General features: G+C 39.1%; 1 protein-coding gene across 4 annotated transcripts in view; it reads left to right on the top strand.

The window, feature by feature from the left end:
* The first annotated feature begins 2,336 nt into the window (after nt 1-2,336).
* The window catches only part of LOC126279136 (striatin-3), an 89,217-nt gene continuing 68,221 nt past the window's right edge, over nt 2,337-23,332 (top strand). For 2 of the 4 annotated variants that reach the window (XM_049979639.1, XM_049979638.1), the window contains exons 1-4: nt 2,567-3,047; nt 3,281-3,384; nt 3,482-3,646; nt 20,418-20,643. In XM_049979639.1, the coding sequence (XP_049835596.1) occupies nt 2,811-3,047; nt 3,281-3,384; nt 3,482-3,646; nt 20,418-20,643 (732 nt within the window). In that variant the 5' untranslated portion in view covers nt 2,567-2,810. Of the gene's footprint in view, nt 3,048-3,280; nt 3,385-3,481; nt 3,647-20,417; nt 20,644-23,332 lie in introns of all 4 variants that reach the window. The other 2 variants (XM_049979640.1, XM_049979641.1) reach the window with 2 other exon arrangements.

The raw sequence follows: 23,332 nt of genomic DNA, 5'->3' as shown, positions 1-23,332 counted from the left end.
AAGCCCCTCTGCACAAGCCCATGAGCGACATACCGCATGATAGTGTCATGTCGCTTGACTTGGAACCCGTGTGTTCTGTAGAAAGCCTTTAGGATGTGGTTGGCGGTCTTGGCAGCCCACGTTACACCTGGTGTCCTGGGGACCGAGAAAGTCAGAGTAAATGACACAACTGAAAAGCCTTGTCGCTGGATGTAATGCATGGTCTGACACAGGGTGAAGAGCTGTAAACACTGCTCTGCTGTAAATACTGAGCAGTGTTCCAGAAGCCGATACTGAAAAATGTTGGTGCCAATGACGAAGGCACACAATGGTCAGTCCGAGAGCCATCTGTGAACACAAAGGTACTATTGCAATGTTCTATGGCAAGGTTGAGAAACATACAATGATAGAGTGAGGCTGGAGTAGTGTCCTTAGGAAGCCAAAGTGGAAAGGGTTCACACCTATCGGGAAAGTGGCAGATAGTGTGAAGTTATACCTGTCGGAGCAATAGCTGAAAGCAAACTCCAGGAGGTAATAGAGAAGAGGGACATGCCACATGCTGGTGATCAAATGAGTCATCAAAGATGAAGGCATAGGATGGGTGGTCAGGCATGGCAGAGAAATAGCATTCTTATCTGCTGAGAAGAAAATCAGTCACATGACAGCAGTAGTTCGGCAGCTTCTGCATACAGGCTCTCATCTGGGCTAGTGTAAAAGGTGCCAGTGGCCTAACGATGCCATGATGGCGGATTCTATTGAGATGGCATTAAGGCGGATGGACGTGCAGCTGAATTAAATGAAACACCAATAGCCTAGTTCCGAATGGACAAGGGGCTGGTACAAACAGAGGAGGGTGGTTCACTCCGCTCCCCTGGAAGTACAGCTGAGAACACACAGGACATTGAGAGAACGCATTCAGTGGGTGGCCATGTAAGACACATGAGAGGACCAAGAGTCTTTTATGACAATTCTGTACTTACACCCTATTATATGTTTTTTAGTCATTATTCTGTGATCATCTTATACAATATAGACCATTCTTTCTTTTAAATTCTAAAGAAGACACTCCTAGCAGTGTTGAAACTAGGTTAATTTGTTAAAAATAGTGACCGAGGGCTGTTTTTCTTTCAATTGTACTTCTAATAAGTTATTTCACTTCCAACAATATCATGAATCAATCCAATATAACACTATTCTTTAAGTTGTAAATACTACATATAACGCACTGCAGAAGTGCCTTAGGCCTACCTAACAAATGTTATCACGAAAATAGTTAAAATTGCTCTCAGAACATCAACTACTTCACAATTTCTTTTACCTCCAAAAGAACTTAGTCTTCTGGATATGCTAACCTATAACATTGCCACATAAGTAAGATACGAAATTCTCCAGATCCATACCAAAGAGAAAGGTTTTACTTCCATTACTATTTGACAAAACTGAGGAAAGTCTCAGCAACAGAGCAGTGCCAAAGACTGGTGCTTTCTCATTATCCAAATGTGTTGATACTTCCTTGTATTTCTAGGAAACAATTGTGTACTTGAAAGAATTACCTGTGCACATTTGTTAATCACAATATACGATAAAAATACATGAACTAAAGAAGGTAACACATTTATAAATAAATTAGGTTGTTCATTCTCAGCCAATACATGTAACATAAAAGTATACGTAGACAAAAGTCATTAAAGAGGGATACTTTCCACAGAACATCTTCGCCAATTTAAATACATAAGCAGGAAGATGCAAATGGTCTCTACTGATTTTTTTCGATGGTGTTTCTCTCTTCTCGTTTCCGTCACTCAGACAGCTAAAGGAAGCCAAGCAAACAAATTGTAAAGAATAGTGGTGGGAGAATTGTGTACAACCTAGTGTTTTTCTTGTGTGTGTACATTTCTATAGTTCTTTATAAGTTGAAGAGTAAAGTGTTTTGTGTAGTGACTCGCAAAAAATACACTACTCACTCACACTGCGGGGGGGGGGGGGGGGGGGGGGGTAAGCAACGAAATGATCAATTGTAACAATACGTAGCTAATTTAAATACTAGCCAAATATATCTATGAACAATAACTTTATGGACAATGAATCTCACATAATTTCCAACTTTTTAAGATTTGGTTGTGTATGTTCTTATGTGACGATTATGGGCAGCTACCCTCGTAAATATGACCACAACTGTTACCTATACCACGCTTGTTTAAAATTCAGATCTTTGTTATTGTATTGTCGCATAAGTTCTTAATGAGCGTGATTCTCTTACCACATATACAACAAACAACATCCAGTTGACAATGAAATCACACTTCGTTCACTAATTTCTACTCCGCTGTTTACTCAATGCTCAGTACGAGTACTAACTCTTTTTGCTAGAATCTTTGACATGACCGCGAGAGGAGCAGAGTCAATCACCTCGGAAATAAAATATGATAAACAAATAAATTTGTAGGAATCCAGACAAACGAGCACTTTTCAGAGATGAACGGTGCTAGTATGAGCTAATTATTCAATTCATATAATTACTTACGGTCACGACCATGTCACAGACACTAGAAGAAAATCTTTGACGTGACCGTGACGGAAAGAGCCGAGTGGAGCAGAAATTCCGAGGGGAGCCGAAAGGCAGTCTGTATTCTCCTCCATGAATGCGGTTGACAGTAGTCAGTTGAGTGTCACAATACGTAATTGTCGTAAAAATTTGGAAATACTGACGAAAAGCGTGTGTAAATAATGTGAGAGAATGACATCTTGGAAGTGGATTTTAGTTTAAGTATTAGATTCCATCTGTAAGTATTAATTAGAGCTCATGAAGTTGCTTTAATGGCGGCCATGTCATGAAGATATCCAGCCAGTGCGGTGGATCTACAATGGAAGATAGTTCTCCGTCACAAAACCACAATGGACAGTTGGGACCGTCTGGTGGTGCAGTCAACGTAGGAAACAAACAAAATGAAGAACGGAGTCAAATAACGCAATATTCTATACCAGGAATACTGCATTTCATTCAACATGAGTGGGCAAGGTTCGAAATGGAGAGATCGCAGTGGGAAGTGGATAGAGCCGAATTGCAGGTAAATGTCTACTTAATAGATGGTTTAGAACATGAAGCTTCAGTTTTTAATCTGTGTACAGCACTGCCATCTCCAGGACATAACATCTTAGTGTCTAGTGTTTTATTCATGACACGTTTGGTTTGGCCTACTATTAGCCAAAACAACTTAGTTGATTCCCAAGTGTCAAGTTTACAATGTACTACTAAAATGACGCACTTGTTTGGTGACTGACTGTATCACTGTTTACACAGGCCAGGATAGCGTTTCTTCAGGGCGAAAGGAAAGGTCAAGAAAATTTGAAAAATGATTTGGTCCGAAGAATAAAAATGTTGGAATATGCTCTCAAACAAGAAAGGTACATTCTTAATTTGTTAGTTGTGTGCTTTCGCTCTTATCTTCGTGTAGGATAAATGCTTGAGGTTTTGGTACTAATAGTAAGTCTCTTGTTGCAGGGCAAAGTATCATAAATTAAAATATGGTACAGAATTACAGCAAGGTGATGTTAAACCTCCAATTTTTGATGAACCAGGTGGGCCTGAAGCACCGGTTGATGGAGAGGCCCCTTTCACTACAGTAAGCAATGTTAGTTGGAGGCAAGGCAGGCAGCTTCTAAGACAGTGAGTAGCAGTATCTGTTGTTTGTTTTAACACTTAAACAGTGAAGTAGGACTGTAGGTTTAAAAAGTTCTATCCATAAATTGAAAAAAATAGGAATATTAGCTCTCTCTTCATCTATACATTAAATATTATCATTTGGTAGTACAAATGAATGTCAGAAATGAGAATTTGGGATTGTTGTTGTAACCAAAAAATTATCTCTGTAGATACCAATTGAAACAATAAAAGGGTGCTTCTAATTTAAAAGCACACCATTTTTAACAGCACAAGCTGTTTACATATTAATTTTATTTAAGTTGTCACTTCCAGGTACTATTTCTGATAAATGAAATAAATTTGTTGGCTTTTTTTAAAGCAAGGGAGCTTCTGCCCTCCCCATCCAAACAATGCTGTTACTTCTGTGGCCTGTGTGTTATGTTTGTACGCCCAATTTTAGCATACAGAACAGGCTGTAACAAAAGTGTCATTAGAATTATCAAAATAACATAATGTTTAGTGTAAACAAAATCAGGAAAACAGGTAAACATCACTAAACTATCATACATGTACATCTTTGTAGATACTCTGCAATCCACTGTACATAGTTGTTTGAATCTACAGTAGACGAAAAATAGTTATTGCGCATTTAGAAATTATTGTACAGAATTAAAGCTGTCATTTACTAGGAATGTGTTTTGTTTTCTCACAAGTACTGGTTCTGGAGCATCTGATGTGTTATTGTATAATGTTACGCTACAGTGGATTACAGTTTTCTGGTAGGGTGATCAGGGGGAAAAAATGGAGATTTGGTGACCTCTTGTTTACATGAGTTTTATAAAATAAAAAATGCACAAAACAATTATCAATGCTCGTCTTTTGGATTCTAAACAAGTTCATGATCCAAGTAGTGTAACGTCAGAAAATGATTCCATAGTGAATGGAATTGCGCTTAGAGTTGCTAGTGCACTGTTTGTTTACATTTTGTATTTTAGTATCATCAGATCGTATCTTACTGGTGAGTTTTGTGTGACACATGACGTATATGCGTATCCCACTTAAAGTTTTACTGAACCTGAGGATGGGAAATTTTGTCATTACTGACTTTTTCTGTAATTTTCCTCATTTAATCTTGCTTGGCTACTTTTGATTAGATTCGAGACAAGTTTTATCAGTGTTTATAATCTGTGTTGAACAAATCCAAAAGCATTTACATATTTTTCTGCTCTTTATTGCACACCTTTCGTGATAGTAATATAGTAGTGTCATTAGGAAATGAATTTCACATGTTCGAGAGCAAACTTATAAATTGAAGATTAATGGGTCCAGAATGAAGTCCTAAGCAATTACTCATCTGGTAACAAAATGTCCTTTCTGATTTTGTTATGAAAGTTTGACTTGTACTTAAGTGTTAACTTCTGAATGTGGTTTCAAAGATATGGATAGAAATGGCTGTGTGCTACACCTCTGATGCTAAAGTTTCTAACTTTTCAAGCAGAGTTGTTTGGCCAGAGACATTAGAGTCCTTTGGAAAGTATTGAAAAAATCTCTATAGTGAGCTCATGTTGGTTGAGGGATTTTGAAGCATAGAAAAATTATGAATATTGTGAATTGTGGTTTATTTGTCTCATAACGTACATAACCTAAATCATTTGATTCAAGTACAGGATACACTTGAAATGGTGGAACAATTTCAACAAATCAAAAAACAGCTGTTCCAACAAACAGCTTAATAATAATAATAATAATAATAATAATAATAATAATAAAAACAATTTTGTTACGTATACATACAATAAATCTAACAATTACCCCTTGCTTGAACTATCATTTCTTTCTCTATGAACTCTTCTCTTGAATAGTAGCATTTTTCCCACAGAATTTTCTGTAGCCTCATTTTTAAAATTTGCGGCTTCATATTAGATATGTTTTTGCTCATTAACTTGTTATACATTGTCATCCTCATATAATGCGGAGTCCGTGCACATAATATCAACTGGTGTGTGGATAGCATAAAATTATTTTTATTTCTTGTGTTACATGTCTGGTTAAAATGATTCTCCTCAAATACTTTTTGTCTGCTGAGTAGGAAGATTATAATTTCATAAATGTATATGGAGGGAACAGTTAGGATTTGATGTTTCTGAAATAATGGGTGATAAGATTGTTTGCTGTGCATCAGGAAATTTTCTTTTGCAGTTTCAGTATTTGCGATAGACTGCTTCAGCTTCCCCAGAAAATGATCCCATGTCTAATGACGTTTTTCAATCCATATGATAAGAAATTTTTTGTGTACTCAAGTTAGTGGAGTTTGCTTGTATTTGGATTGCAAATGCAAAAGTGCTTTGTTTATTTGATAGGAAGTCAATATGTGTATTCCAGCTTAAGTTCTTGGCCACATTTAGTCCCAGGATTTTAACCTTGTCAACTTCTTTCATAGGTTGATTGTTATGTTGCATTTTAAGTTCCAGGCATTTAGAATGTTTGGTTTTAAAATGTACCAATATGGGTTTTTGCAATGTTCAGTTTCACCCCCTTAACTTGAACCGGTTTTCTAAGGTATCCAGTGTGCTTACGACGGCGCTTTGAATTTTTTTTTCTTCTTAGTCATCTTCAATTAAACCAAAAGTTTCGTCTGCAAACAGAACTGATGTGGAACTTATATTTTTAGGTAAGTCATTTACATAGAATAGGAACAGGATTGGTCCCAAAATGAAGCCTTGAGGCACACCTTGCGATACTGTACTCCATTTAGGCCAATAATTTACTGCATCTGAGATAGTAGTTACTCTTTCTTTGTTTTCTGTTATGTAAATATAATGTTAGTCAATTTAGAGCATTGTCCTTAATCCCGTGTTTGTCTAATTTGTATGTAAGCAAATCATGGTTCATGGAATCAAATGCTTTTGAGAGATCACAGAATATATCTGCAACTTTACTTCTCTGATTCAATGATTTGCCCGTCTTTTTTTAGTAAAGTTATTCACTGCATGCAGAGTGTTTTTTCCTTGCTGAAATCCAAATCTGGTTACTTATAGTATCCTTTTTTACGTTAAAGTTTTTATCTTGTTTGCAGCTACTTTCTCTACACTTTTGATAGGACTGGAAGAGTAGAAATAGGCTGATAATTTCCCATGTCTTCCCTTGACCTTTTCTTGAACAGGGGTCTCACTTCAGCACACTTTAAAACATTGGGAAAGCATCCCTGTTCAAAACACTATTCGAATATAAGTTAGTACATGTGCCATTAAGCCGCATCGTTTGTCACTTTAGTTGGTGACCCATCCCACCCAGTAGAGTTTTAATTTTTTAATTGCAACATTTTCCAAGTCCTTTATTGTGACTTTCTTAAAATCCATAAGATTGGATTCCAAAGAGATTTACTTTACTCTGATACACCGACATCTGACTTTGCCATACTTCTGAAGAATTTAAATGAATTCATTCTGATATTTGAGATGAGTTTACAATGAAGCTATAATCTACTTAATCCTAGACATTTCAGTTCTACTAACTCGGACAGTTAACTCTGATTTGACAACAGACCACACTGCTTTTGTCCTGCTTTCATGTTGTACAATAAACTTCTTGTTTGCCATTTGTTTGGCTGCCTTCACAACTTTTTTAAATGTAGCTTTTTAATGACAAACATACCCAGTAAAATATCTGTTTTGTAGTATACTTCAGTTCATTGTGGAGTTTCCTATTTCTGGCACTAGAAATTTTTGTACACTGGGTTATCCATTTAAGTTTGTTAGTAGTTTTGTTGCATGTGGTTCTAGGTGAAGAAATTTCATTTAATATTTCAAAAAAGCAACTTTTAAATGGTTAAAGTTACTATGACTCGAAATAAAACTGTTGGAAGGCCATTCAACCTCTCTTAACATACTTATAAATGTAATTGAATCATTTTCATTGAAATTACTTTTCATTTGGCTTTCGTTTTATGTGGAATTTCATTCTTAATTTTTGTTTGTGAAATGAATAGTACAAAGTGGTCAGATTCCTAAATCTATGCAGAATATAAACACCTTCAAACACATAATTTGTTGGAATATTATCAATATAGTTAGCGGACTGTGCATTTACTCTAGTGAGTTGCATGGTATTCATTTTGAAGCAAAAGTTTTTTATTAAGTCTGTGAATTTGGACACATTGTTGCTTTCAACTGTGATATCAGTATAGAAGTTGGCAGCTATTATTTTCTTTTTTCTTTACTGAATTTTTCAAGCAGGCAATGAAATTTCACCAGAAAAGGTTCAATTGTAGCTTTCTCTAGTACTCTGTAAATAGAAACTACATAATCATTTAGGTCCCTCAAGTCTGTACAGCAGCTTTTATATGTACACTGTTCATTTAAATGATTAAAATCATTCCTTATTTAATATTTTATATCAGAATGAGTAAGTATGCAAGAGCCTCAATGTGATTTCTCTAGTCTACAAAGGCTGTTGGCTAATTCAAAATTTTCTATTTTATTAAGAACTTTAATATGGTCAGGTATAAGCCAATGTGCATTGAGGCAAATAACATTGATATTCCTACGTTCAGACAGAATAATTTGTAATTTGTTCGCTTTGTGAGTTTTGTTTGAAAAGTCATTATGTAGGGACATTCTATTGTACATAATGGTCTCAAACATACGCTTTCTTGGGAACAAGTTTGTTTTGCTGTTTTCATTACCAAATACTGTTTCTCATACCCATCATTTAAGTGTTCGCTATTTTACAGAATTTTACATGTATCTGTAAACATTTTACTAAATATTTTGGATGGTAACCTATTTAAATGTAGATTGTCTTCACCCAAACTTTTATTGCTTTAGCATTTACTTGGGTTTATGAACACAGCTCCTAGATAATTACAATTCTTGTTTAAATTGTGGTGTATTCTCTCAGTATATCAAACACTGACAGATCTGCTGTAGATAATACAACTCACCATTGTAGAATGAGGGCTTTCACGACCGGGTGACATGGCTGTTGATATACTTTCCGGAATGTGAGGTCGTGGTCCAAGAACTTTTCCTGCTCCTTACGTTTCGTTCAGGACTGCGCTGGACTTCCTCTGAGGCGCTGCTCCGCTGACTCTTGCATGCTCTTCAACCAAGAAACCCCCAAGTGAAGTTTTCGGATACTGAAGTTTTATCTACAATGTTAAATTACTATCCATGCCTGTACAGAGAAGCTATTGAAATTTATAAACATCTCGATAATTTTAATAGGAAAGAGGAGGCTATGAAACTCAGCGATATATGGACAGTGGCTCTACAAAATTCTAACAATTTTTATCTTGACAAGGTGGTAATCGATAGTCAACCTTATCTTTGCTATGGATTATCACTGCTCATCACATGTCACCTGAACCACGCCCCCCTTTCTCACAATATATAAGTCGCTCTCAGACACCCGACCAGTCAGTCGGCAAGAGTCAGCGGAGCAGCGCCTCTGGGGAAGTCCAGCGCAGTCCTGGACGAAACGTAAGGAGCAGAAAAAGTTCTTGGACCATGACCTCACATCCCGGAAAGTATATCAACAGCCACAACTCACCATGATTCTAGACGTTTTGTAGAGGTTACTGGCAGATAGAATTGAATTTCGTGTTTCACTTACCATTTCATCTTCAGTGCTGTTTCTAATAGACTTTGTACATACTTGGATGAAGACTCCTTTGTAGTTATTTGGAGGTGCCTCTGCTGAATCATCCTGCAAGCTATGTATGTTGCTAATGTGTTTCTTCAACTGGTGGGGTCCCGATTCCTGGATGAACATTTATTGTGGAATTCGGTACCACAAAATTTTTCAGCAGAGAATCAGATATAACAAGGAATTCATTTTTTTCACTCCGTAATTATTGAGACGTATTGAATTCTTTTCACTGTAAGTTATGCTTGTCTACTTCTATTTATTTTCGGTTCTTGAGACTTCTGTACGAATTTCTTCCTTAAGTCCAGCAGCCTTGTTGTTTGAGCCAGTAACTGTATCATTACACTCGTTTTTGAGGTTAATTCAGTCTTTTGACTACTGTTTTTTTTTTAAAGTAAATCCCGCTTTCCAGGTCAGTGTTCTTGCCTTTGTGATGATAATTCTGATTTTAAAGTGTCAATGTTGCTACAAAGCATGTTATTAATTTTTTTCCTGTGAATTTGCTGTAGAATCTAGTTTTGTTTTCGTCCTGCAAACAGCCAAGGCACGACCAGTGACTATCGTTGCTAATAAGTTTTAGGTGCATTTTTTGCACACCTTTCATGCAGCCACATGTTGCATTTCACACACAGAATTCCCTTTATAACCTGTTTGTGACACTATTCACATAATGCACTATTTAACTTTTGCCTTCTTATGAGCACTGTGTCACTGTACTTTTCAGTGGGTGCCATCTTCTAAAGATCATCTTTACGTAGGCAGATATAAATTCAGTGTGTTGTCAACATTGTGACTAGTAACAGTAAATTTTGTTTCAACTGATATCAATATGTCGTGGTGAAGCGACTAAAAATCTTTGCATTTAGAGGCATAAACTTCCTGAAGCTGTGCTGCTGGATGGTGGAGGTGTAAGTTCATTTCATGTTCTGTGTATCATTTGTTAAGTACCTTGTAAGGATGCGGAGTGAGTGTTTTACACTCATATCACAGATAAATATGGCTACATACTGAGCATTTAAGTTTTTTTGCTTCTGATATATATACAGATGAGAGTTAGTAATTCCTATAGACTATCTTTTACCCTTTGCAATAACAGAAATTCTTCTATAGAATACAGGGAGTTCTCAAGAAGCAACTTTCTCAGTTTGTTTTCAAATTTTACTTTGCTGTCTGTCAGACATTTTATATCATTGGTTAAGTGATCAAAATTTTTGGTTGCAACATTGTTCACCTCATTTTGTGCTAGAGTCCTAATGTGGAGTAACGAATCCCATTTTTGTTCTGATACTGCAATTATGTAAATCATATGCTATGAAACAATAGTCAAAATGCCTAACTCTTTAAACAGATGGCTACAAAATGTTCGTGGGTGAGCACCATATATTATTCTTACAATACACTTTTGAGCAATGAAACCCTTCTTTGTTAAAGATGAGCTACTGCAAATCATTATGTCATAAGACATTTTTGAATGAAAATATGCAGAATGTCAACTTACTGATCGATCTCTCTCTCTCTCTCTCTCTCTCTCTCTCTCTCTCTCTCTCTCTCTCTCTCTCATTTACTTTGATTCTAAGTGCAAATTAGGGTGAACTAAGTTCTAAGAGTTCCAAACTGTGTGCTGTCCACTTTACTCATCAATATAGTGCGTGTATTCGGTGAGATTTTTATATGATTATGACAGGATATTTTACAAAGAGGAGTGATGAAGTGATTTAGTTCTGCATGGTGATGGCATTCAGTGGAGCATATCTCGTGGATTAATTGACAAGGAATGAAAGTGTATCAGATGAGGAGGAGAAACGGGACGGAAAGAGTCAAAGGTTTCTTTGGATCGAATCTTCTTGAAGTGTAGCAAAAGCTGTCAATTTTCGAAGTTTTCTATGTGAAGGCATTCATGATATTTCTGGAAGCAGATTGAAAATTATTACCATCCTACATGGACGTATTTGTTGGTTTTAGTGTAAATCAAAATGTATGTGACGAGAAGTTGACTCGGCCAAGCTTATTGTCATCGATTGGAGACAGTTTTGTAGAGCAATTTATGTGGAAGTATGTGTGAAGTGGGACAAGAAACTTCGTGGTGAAGGGCTAATTGTTGAGAGCGATGAATTTTGTAGTAGTAGTAGTAGTAGTAGTAGTTGTTGTTGTTGTTGTTGTTGTTGTTGTTGTTGTTGTTGTTGTTGTTGTTGTTGTGGTGGAAGATCGGCTTTTTGGGGGTGTACAAAGAGGCACAACCAAATGTTTTTTAGCATTGTGCCAAAGCATTTGAAAGCTCCTGAAAATTGTTAAAGAGAGTATTTTGTCAGAGACAACAGTAATATTGGACTGTGTTTCTGCTATAAATGTTCCAGAGACAGGGTTTTTCAAGCATATTGTTGTGATCCAATGAAGAACAACGTGTTTTTCATAGGATAATTTAGTCTACATTACAGAGATTCTCAACAAGCTCCAGTGGCAGCCATTACAAGGGAGGCTTTGTGCATCACGGAGAGGTTTAAAATTGAAATTTTGAGACAATGCTTTCTGTGAAGATCCATACAACATATTACTGCCTCCCACATATACTCTGTGAAATGGCCACACTGAAAAAATTCAAGAAATTACAGCTAATACAGAGGGTTGGTTACCAACAGTCATTCTTCTCACATGCCATTAGGGGGGGGGGGACGAAGACATCAGTTAGTGGTATCAAAAGTATCCTTCGCCACACAGAAGCCAGGTGGCTTGTGGAGTATTGCTATAGATGCAGACTTTCAAGGATGTGGCAACAGATACCCATACGGATAGTACAGAAGGCACGGTGGCTGCAATTGGATGGTCCCTTCATGGCACAAGATGGTGAAAGACGTTTTTTGACAGGTGACGCTTTGTATAAGTGTGGAGCAAACAAAATGGAAATCATACATTTTTGTGGGCTGCCTGATTGGTGTATAATGCAAGTGAATGAAATTTGTAAATTTAATTTTGCTTCCTCTTCATTGCTGTGAGTATTTTTGGTTGCCACAAATATTTGGCTATATTTTTTTTTTTTTTTTTTTTTCCGGATTGTCACTTAGGTTGTTAAGTTTGGTGTGAACATTTACTTGTGAGTTAGTGAAGCCAACACATCTGATAGCTGAAAAACCTTCTTGTGGCAACACTGATCTGTAGCTTGGCCCGAGGTCTACATTATGTTGGACTGTGACACTACTTGTGAATGTGTAACATAAAAAAAACCTAGCGACTGTGTGACCTGCAGCTTATTGTGAGGTCTACGCAAGGGATGTGACGGTTTGATTCACAGAAACTTAATATTTCTCTTCAAAACTATTTCAGTTCTTTTTTCCCCACTGAACAGGTGACAGACTGACAGTCTGCTGAGTTTGGGAGCTAGTAATGCAGGTTGCATAGCTTACTGCTAATAAACAAGGAGAATTACTTACATTAATGTTCATTATCACAATTTTTTTTAAACCTTGTTAGATAGTAGCAAGCTGTACTTAGGTAGGGAGCTAGTAGCACATCTTAATTTGCTGCTAAAGAAACATCAAGCAGTTACATTAATTACCTACGTTGTGATGAATAATTTTTTCCAAACGTCACAAATTAAAGTTGTGGGTAGGTTGCATTATGAAACAAGCAGGAGTTATTTTAATAATATTCATTGTCATAGGTATTTCATTGTTTTTTTTCTGAGTATGTTACAAATTATGAAATTGATTAATTTTGAGGCTAAAAGCACAGTTTAAGTGGCTGCCAGCTAGATGAGCAATTAAATGTATGGTCTTGATCATCAAAAAATTTTCATTCCCCCACCCCCCTCTGAGTGTATCGTGGATTACTAGTTTGTCTCTTGGTTACCAGCTGCTAGCACAGTTTAAGTAGCAGTGAGTCGGAGAGAGAATAATTAAATGTATAACCCTTATTAACAGCAGTGTTTCACTTTTTCTTTCGGAAAGTATTACAACTTCTGACGTTGCGGTACATTAATGTATGTGATATTTAATTGCAATATGTTTACCTGCTGTTCTCTCATTAGTTGCATAGGACAAACAGCTGACACATATTGTTTAATTCCTATCATGCCTCATGGCAGGCACTGACAATATTCCTGCATGAAACATGTAAGTATGCCACTGTCCGAACTCGAGACTTGCACCCTAACTGAATGTTTTTTTGAACTGAGTCAGAATGTTCATAGAAAACAAGTCAATTATACATAGTTTACTATTTCTTTTTTTGTCTGTATGGATTAATTGGAACAATGTCATACATGGCAGAGTACTAATTCTGCTTGTTGTGTATGCGATGGAAGGTCGTGTACATTTGAGAAACAGTAGTGCACCCATGATTGAGCCTTAGAGAACTACATAGGTAACTTTCGCAAGCCCATGCTACTCTATCCTGTGCAAGCCTCTTCATCGTTGAATAACTACTGCAACCTACATCCTTATGAATCTGCTTCCTGTACTCATGTCTTGGTTTCCCTTCACATTTTTTACTCCCCCACTTCCCTCCAATACTAAATTGGTGATTCCTTGATATCTCAGAACGTGCCTTATCAAGCGATCCTTTTTTGGTCAAGTTGTGCCACAGACTTCTTGTCTTCCCAGTTCTGTTCAGTACCTCTTCATTATTTAAGTGGTCTACCCATCTAATCTTCAGTGTACTTCTGTTGTACCACATTTTGAAAGCTCCTGTTCTGTTTTTGTCCAGACTGCTAATCGTCCTTGTCTCACTCCCATACGTGGCTACACTAGAGACAAATACCTTAAGAAAGGACTTCCTAACACAAATCTATATTCCAGGTTTACAAATTTCTCTTCTTCAGAAACACTTTTCTTGCATTGTCAGTCTAAATTTCATATGCTCTTTACTTTGGCCATCACCAGATATTTTGCTCTCCAAATAGCAAAATCATCTACTACTTTTAGCGTCTCATTTCCTAATCTAATTCCCTCAGCATCACCTGACTTAATTTGTCTACATTCCAGATTACAGATAGAATAACATTGGGGATAAGTTACAACTCTGTTATTCCCTTCTCAGCCAAGGCTTCCCTTTCATGCCCTTCCACCTTTACAAGAGTCAGGCAGCTGTGCTGAAAGCTCCCACTGCAGCACTACCCACACTTTCTAGTCCAGTAGCCCACCTACTAAGTTTTTTCAGTTTTCCCCCTTCTGTCTCTTCTCTTCCTTTCCCCTCTCCATCAGGACATCTTCCAGACCGTCCACATAGCAACCCTGTGCTGCCCCCACCACACCCCTGCTCACTTTCATAGCAGCACTGCTAACCTTCTCCCTCCCCCCACCATTCACCATCATACGTCAGACACAAATGCAGCCTGCAGGCAGGCAATAATCTTTTCGTTGTGTGTGTTTGCAGATAAGTGCTTCTTTAGCATGGTGTGTAGCAGTCCATCATTTTCATATTGTTATCCATTCTAGACTTTCCATTGTTCAATTAATTTTTTAAATTATTTTTTTCCTGGTCTCATACTATTAGTCGACTGTGATTGTAAGGGTTAACTTAAGATCAAATTTGAAATGTACGAGGGTTGGAACTTAAAGTGGCAACTATTTGTTCACAACTGATACAAAAGAGTTATAGGTTTCCACCTGTTTCTTAGTGAAGTTCGGTGGCAGGAGGAACAAGACTTCTGGTCAGGTGACTTCAGGGTTATAAACACAAAATCAAATAGGGGTAATGCAGGAGTAGGTTTAATAATGAATAGGAATATAGGAATGCGGGTAAGCTACTACAGACAGCATAGTGAACGCATTATTGTGGCCAAGATAGATACGAAGCCCACACCTACTACAGTAGTAAAAGTTTATTTGCCAACTAGCTCCTCAGATGATGAAGAGACTGATGAAATGTATGACGAGATAAAAGAAATTATTCAGATAGTGAAGGGAGACGAAAATTTAATAGTAATGGGTGACTGGAATTCGAGTGTAGGAAAAGGAAGGGAAGGAAACATAGTAGGTGAATATGGATTGGGGCTAAGAAATGAAAGAGGAAGCCGCCTAGTAGAATTTTGCACAGAGCACAACTTAATCATAGCTAACACTTGGTTTAAGAATCATGAAAGAAGGTTGTATACATGGAAGAACCCTCGAGGTACTAAAAGGTATCAGATAGATTATATAATGGTAAGACAGAGATTTAGGAACCAGGTTTTAAGTTGTAAGACATTTCCAGGGGCAGATGTGCACTCTGACCACAATCTATTGGTTATGACCTGTAGATTAAAACTGAAGAAACTGCAAAAATGTGGGAAATTAAGGAGATAGGACCTGGATAAACTGAAAGAACCAGAGGTTGTACAGAGTTTCAGGGAGAGCATAAGGGAACAATTGACAGGAATATGGGAAAGAAATACAGTAGAAGAAGAATGGGTAGCTCTGAGGGATGTAGTAGTGAAGGCAGCAGAGGATAAAGTAGGTACAAAGACGAGGGCTGCTAGAAATCCTTGGGTAACAGAAGAAATATTGAATTTAATTGATGAATGGAGAAAATATAAATATGCAGTAAATGAAGCAGGCAAAAAGGAATACAAACGTCTCAAAAATGAGGTCAACAGGAAGTGCAAAATGGCTAAGTAGGGATGGTTAGAGGACAAATGTAAGGATGTAGAGGGTTATCTCACTAGGGATAAGATAGATACTGCCTACAGGAAAATTAGAGAGACCTTTGGAGAGAAGAGAACCACGTGTATGAATATCAAGAGCTCAGATGGCAACCCAGTTCTAAGCAAAGAAGGGAAGGCAGAAAGGTGGAAGGAGTATATAGAAGGTTTATACAAGGGCGATGTACTTGAGGACAATATTATGGAAATGGAAGAGGATGTAGATGAAGATGAAATGGGAGATTCGATACTGCGTGAAGAGTTTGACAGAGCACTGAAAGACCTGAGTCGAAACAAGGCCCCCGGAGTAGACTACATTCCATTAGAACTACTGACGGCCTTGAGAGGGCCAGTCATGACAAAACTCTACCATATGGAGAGCAAGATGTAGGAGACAGACGAAATACCCTCAGACTTCAAGAAGAATATAATTATTCCAGTTCCAAAGAAAGCAGGTTTTGACAGATGTGAAAATTACCGAACAATCAGTTTCATAAGTTACAACTGCAAAATACTAACGCGAATTCTTTACAAACAAATGGAATAACTGGTAGAAGCCGAACAAGCCGAACTTGGGGAAGATCAGTTTGGATTCTGTAGAAATGTTTGAACACGTGAGGCAATTCTGACCTTACGATTTATCTTAGAAGAAAGATTAAGGAAAGGCAAACCTACATTTCTAGCATTTGTAGACTTAAAGAAAGCTTTTGACAATTTTGACTGGAATACTCTTTTCAAATTCTAAAGGTGGCAGCGGTAAAATACAGGTAGCGAAAGGCTATTTACAATTTGTACAGAAACCAGATGGCAGTCATAAGAGTCGAGGGGCATGAAAGGGAAGCAGCAGTTGGGAAGGGAGTGAGACAGGGTTGTAGCCTCTCCCCGATGTTATTCAATCTGTATATTGAGCAAGCAGTAAAGGAAACAAAAGAAAAATTTTCAGTAGGTATTAAAATTCATGGAGAAGAAGTAAAAACTTTGAGCTTCGCCGATGACATTGTAATTCTGTCAGAGACGGCAAAGGACTTGGAAGAGCAGTTAAACGGAATGCACAGTGTCTTGAAAGGAGGATATAAGATGAACATCAACAAAACCAAAACGAGGATAATGGAATGTAGCCATATTAAATCGGGTGATGCTGAGGGAATTAGATTAGGAAATGAGACACTTAAAGTAGTGAAGGAGTTTTGCTATTTAGGAAGTAAAATAACTGATGATGGTCGAAGTAGAGTGGATATAAAATGTAGACTGGCAATGGCAAGGAAAGCGTTTCTGCGGAAGAGAAATTTGTTAACATCGAATATAGATTTATGTATCAGGAAGTCATTTCTGAAAGTATTTGTTTGGAGTGTAGCCATGTATGGAAGTGAAACATGGACGATAACTAGTTTGGACAAGAATAGAATAGAAGCTTTCAAAATGTGGTGCTACAGAAGAATACTTAAGATAAGGTGGATAGATCACGTAACTAATGAGGTATTGAATAGGATTGGGGAGAAGAGAAGTTTGTGGCACAACTTTACTAGAAGAAGGGATCGGTTGGTAGGACATGTTTTGAGGCATCAAGGGATCACAAATTTAGTATTGGAGGGCAGTGTGGAAGGTATGGATGTTGGATGGAAAGATACATGAATGGCTAAAGAGGAATTCATGCATCTTTTCATTCTACATCTTTATACTATATACCTTTTTACTTCTGTATACATCCTCTTTGGTTCGAAGCTGGCACAGTACTTATAGTAGAATATCTTTGTCTTCCCTTTGACAGCCATGCCTCCATGCTTGCTACCCTCCCTGTTTTCCTTTCCCTGTTGCTTCATAACCTGGGTTGTGAGTAACTAAATCCACTTTCCCTTCTTCCCTTTCTTTCCCCTCTCTCCTCCCTGATGAAGGAACATTTATTCCGAAAGCTAGGAACGTAAATTTTTGGTTGTTTTTTGTGTATCTATCGGCTGTACTGAGCTGAGGGAAGTACTGGCCAGCCCCTCTATCTCTTTGTTAGTATTTGTTTTAAAGGACGGGGATAACACACACACACACACACACACACACACACACACACACACACACAAAGCAAGCACATCTTGTGCCTACATGGCCATCATCTCCAGCAGCTCGGACGTCGGACCTGTGTGTGTGTGTGTGTGTGTGTGTGTGTGTGTGTGTGTGTGTGTGTGTACGCGCGCGCATACACACGCGCGCGCGCGTGTGTGTACGCGCGCGCGCGTGTGTGTGTGTGTGTACGCACGCGCGCGCGCGCGTGTGTGTGTGTGTGTACACGCGCGCGCGCGCGCGCGCGTGTGTGTGTGTGTGTACGCGCGCGCGCGCGCGCGCGCGCGCGTGTGTGTGTGTGTACGCGCGCGCGCGTGTGTGTGTGTGTACGCGCGCGCGCGTGTGTGTGTGTGTACGCGCGCGCGCGTGTGTGTGTGTGTACGCGCGCGCGCGCGTGTGTGTGTGTGTACGCGCGCGCGCGCGCGCGTGTGTGTGTGTGTGTACGCGCGCGCGCGCGCGTGTGTGTGTGTGTACGCGCGCGCGCGCGCGCGTGTGTGTGTGTGTGTACGCGCGCGCGCGTGTGTGTGTGTGTGTACGCGCGCGCGCGCGTGTGTGTGTGTGTACGCGCGCGCGCGCGTGTGTGTGTGTGTACGCGCGCGCGCGCGCGCGTGTGTGTGTGTGTACGCGCGCGCGCGCGCGCGCGTGTGTGTGTACGCGCGCGCGCGTGTGTGTGTGTGTGTACGCGCGCGCGCGCGTGTGTGTGTGTACGCGCGCGCGCGCGCGCGCGCGCGCGCGCGTGTGTGTGTACGCGCGCGCGCGCGCGCGTGTGTGTGTGTGTGTACGCGCGCGCGCGCGTGTGTGTGTGTGTGTGTGTACGCGCGCGCGCGTGTGTGTGTGTGTGTGTGTGTACGCGCGCGCGCGTGTGTGTGTGTGTGTGTGTGTGTGTGTACGCGCGCGCGCGCGTGTGTGTGTGTGTGTGTGTGTGTGTGTGTGTGTGTGTGTGTGTACGCGCGCGCGCGTGTGTGTGTGTGTGTGTGTGTGTACGCGCGCGCGCGTGTGTGTGTGTGTGTGTGTGTACGCGCGCGTGTGTGTGTACGCGCGCGCGCGCGTTTTCGTCTTTCTAAGGCTGTGGCCAAAAGTTAATGTGTAAGCGTCTTTTTAACTGTGCCTGTCTGCAATGTAATGTCACCTTTGTTGTTTACATTCCAACCTGGAGTCGCTAGTGTTTGATCATAAATTTACTGGAATAAGTTTATCAACAAATGATGATGAAGACTCACATGAGGGTTCCGTTGCACCGGATCACCACAACCACGTTTCTGATTGGGGAGCGGATCACCGAATGAATAAAGAGAATAAGATTGAAGAGACTCCGCCATTCCTACGTCTTCTTAATACCGATAATTGAAGTCACTGATAAATTTATGACTTGGTTTGTGACTAATTTGTCACATGAGTAAGTAGCAAGTATTGTTTCAGAAGAGAGTTGCTAATGTAAAATGAGCTTAATAAATGAAAAGCACCAGTTTGCTTTTGTTCCACAGTATTACTTTTATTGTTTTAATTGGTTTGCAGCTTCCAAGGCCTTCTGCAGATATTTACTGAGTATTGTCACCAAAGAAGCTACAATGTTTGCAAACAACATTGGCAGAGAAGTAACATGTCTTGTAAGCCAAAAACTGGGTAACACAATGAAAGTAATACTGTGGAGCAAAAGCAAACTGGTGCTTTTCATTTATTATAATGTTGTTCTACCAAGAACCAACGGAAGATTCTGTTAACATGATAAAATCAACTTGATGAAAAATTGTTTCTATCGGCATAGTTATTCAAATAACTTTCTGGATTTTGTGTGTGAACTGCTTGTTCCGTATGAGCAAAAGTAGTTGTTTATTTAACATTGCTATGAAATGTTAGTTTAACTCCTTAGTTACTTCAAGTAACTGTTTTTTTCCCTTTTGTTTTCTTTATTTTTGCGACCTAAATTTTGGCTTCTTTTATAGAGCACATTGTGCACTGTAAACTGTATTTATTAAAAAACAGGATTCTATTGACTGAAATATGAAACAGCAGTGCTACTGTAGATTAAAATATTCCTTGCACACCTCCCCCACTATAATCCTATTAAATGAACAGTGAGATTTGTAATTGTAACTTCATTCTGACTGCACCAGCTCCTTGAGGAGTTGCTGTGCGTATCAACTTCATTGTGTCCATTTGTGATAAGGAGTTACAAAATGTTAAACAGTGGCACTATGCAGACAGTGTTTCTCAGTTTACCTGTATTGCTATGCTCTTTTCAAAAGCACCAAATCACATTGATTTGTGTATTAATTTAAATGTTAATTGTTTAGACTTTGTGCCTAACTGTGTAGTTAATTGGTAAAACGACAGTTGAGAGAATTTTGAGTTCTGTTTGTTGTAACTATTACTGAAAAATAGTGTCCATTTTGAAAATTTGATTTTCCCCCTTATTCATACCAGTTGTTAGGACATGTGGCATTACTGCAACAATTAATGCAGATACTTACTTTTATCTTCCAGGTACCTTCAAGAAATTGGCTATACAGATACTATAATAGATGTAAGATCAAATAGGGTCAGAGCACTACTAGGTATCAATAACAATGCTGAAAATGAAGAAAACCAGAACAATGCTGCAGTTGTTACAAATGTTAATGGGAATGAATCTTCCAACAAACGTGCTAGTGAAAGCCAGGGACGTCGGACTCCAGCGAAGAAGGTAGCTGTGACTTTTTCTTCTCAAAGTGTATGTAGTTTCCTTCTGGATTGCTATTCTTAATGTGACAAATAAAAGCTTGTACTTAAATAAAATTGTCGGTGCCAGATGTGAATTTAATCAGTATTGGAGTGTAATGTAGCTAAAACCAGAACTAAGTCAGTCATTATCAAAATTACGATGAACTCATGTTAAAAATTGTCTTCAGGTTATTTTGAATGAGGAGATTATATTAATCTATTTTTTTGATCATGTGCGATCTGTTTCGAAGCGGTGAAAGGGGGGGGGGGGGAGACAAATGTCTGGTTGTGTTGAATCATAGAGGTAAGGGGTAAAGTATTTCGAATAGCCCTTGACTAGTGACCATTGGATACCAATTGGAAGAACGGACAGACTGCTGTTGATGGTGCATGAGCCAGTTGCACTAAATGTTCAGCAAATGTCGAACTACATGTGCAATCTCCAGTTTGTCGGAATTTGCTCCTTATACCTTCACTAGTAAATTCAAGGTCAGGAGTTAGGTTAGTCGTGTCCCAACAAGTACCCATGATACAGTTCGTGCGCAGGTGCAAGGTATTGTGTCCGCTTAGGCGGTCCTCATGATGCTACGGTCAGTTCCAGTACAGCACTCGTGGCTGTTGCATCCTTGTAGCGAAGTGGGACGAGGAGGTTTCGGATAAGTTTTTACAGTATGACGATAATTCATGGATTTGTAGTTTTAGCTTGACGATGTCCACTGTGGACAAACAGATAGTTACTTCTATTCTGAAGAAGGTTGGGTTATCCCGACTGAAACCTATGTAAAGCTAGGTAAACTTTGCAACTGAGGCTGTTGGTTTTTAAAATTAAAATTAATGTTTATACAGTTGCTGATAGGGCCGTAAAATGTTGAAAATATTTAAGATCTCGAGGAACCTTGAAACATTTTTCAGTGTCTTCAGTTACTGAGATCCAGGTTCAAAGTTACTGTAGTTACACGAGTAATGTAGGGTTTGAGGTGTGAATGTTGTTTTAATTGACATAGTGAACACATGGCACAGGCTCTGGGGTCACGAAACTAAGATTTTAGTCATTTTTTCACCAATAAATCTTTGGATCACTCTCTCTGTGTAAGGGTCACTTCATGCGTAACAGGTCCTCAAGACCTAGAAATTATTTGATGGTGCTACCTGTTGATTTAAACACTTTAGCAAAAATTAATCCTACAAAATTCTTTGTACTTACGAATAAAACACTAGGTTTTTGGTATACTATAGGTGTAGCCTAAAAATGTTGTGAATTATATGTAGAGTAGTGCAAAATGAACTTGCTTTGGATGGGAGACGATTTTGTGTTAACATTATATTATGCATTCTTATTTGTTTTTTGTGTAAAAATATGTAAGTAAATGGTGAAATGTTACTAACCTTCATAATTCATTTTATATAAGCGGTGTTGGTTATGCTCTTACTCTAGGGGATCATTATGAACAACACTCATTGCCGGCTGGCTGCAGTGTTTTCACTGCCGAGGTGATCACCATCTCTCGGGCCGTAGTGTGTATCTGCTCCTGCCCAGATGAGTCCTTCATTATATGTAGTGACTCCCTGAGCGGTTTATGAGTTATCGACCAGTGTTTCCCTTGCTCTCGTCTGGTGATGGCAATCCAGGAGTCCCACCATAATCTTGTCTGTTGCGGCTGTTCTGTGGTGTTCGTGTGGACACCAGGTCATGTTGGCATCCCGGGAAATGAACGTGTTGACACGCTAGCCAAACAGGCTGTCGATGCACCAGCCTTGGAGATTGGCCTTAAGAGAGTTTTGCGGCAGAAGGTACTTCGCACCTGGGATGAAGAATGGCACTCCCTTCCTTCACCCATTAAACTTCGGTCCATCAAGGAGGTTACTGGTGCGTGGTGTTCCTCCTTGCAGGTCTCTCGCAAGGACTCTGTAGTCCTCTGCTGGCTCTGCATTGGCCACACTTCGATAACACACAGCTATTTATTGCGCCGCGAGGACCCACCTTAGTCACTGCGGGTCAGCTTTGATGGTGGTCTACATCTAGTTGGACTGCCCGCTTTCAACTCCGCTCAGGCAGATGTTTGCGCTGCCCTATACGCTTCCTGCACTTTTATCAGATGATGTTACAATGGCAGATTTAGTTTTGAATTTTATTCGTGCAGGGGTTTTTTATCACTTGATATAAGTGCTTGTGCTTCTTTTTTTAGTGTTGAGTCTGGCCTTTGGCCTATGAATTTAGACTGGGGTTTTTAGTGCGTTTCTTGGTAGTTGGCTTTTCCTTTTGTTTCTATGGTCGGCCAACCACTGTCCCACTCAGTGGGGTTTTAATTCCTTTTTTCTGGTCTTTGTGTATTTCTTGTCCTGTGTCATCTCTTGTCATCTCCGTTGTTTATTCTTATTCTTTGTGGTTGTTTCAAGTTCCTGAAAAAGGGACCGATGTCCCTAGTAGTCTGGTCCCTTCAATCCCACAAACCAACTAACCATCCAAAATAAGAAAAGAAAACAACAAGCAATACACAACATAAATCATTCAGAAACATCTACCACACTGTTGCATGCATAGCTTTGTCATAAATAAGGTGGTTCAGGTCCATCCTTTACTGGTCTCTGATGTGACCACAGTTAAAAACACTCAAATCTGAAACTGCTGTTTTAAAATGTCCACAATCACTGTGTTCATTTGGTACTCCCAAAGCCAGATTTCTTAAACCAGGTTTCCT

Source organism: Schistocerca gregaria, chromosome 6, assembly GCF_023897955.1.
Source record: "Schistocerca gregaria isolate iqSchGreg1 chromosome 6, iqSchGreg1.2, whole genome shotgun sequence".
Classification (NCBI taxonomy): Eukaryota; Metazoa; Arthropoda; class Insecta; order Orthoptera; family Acrididae; genus Schistocerca; species Schistocerca gregaria.
This window is presented reverse-complemented; position numbering and strand designations above follow the sequence as displayed.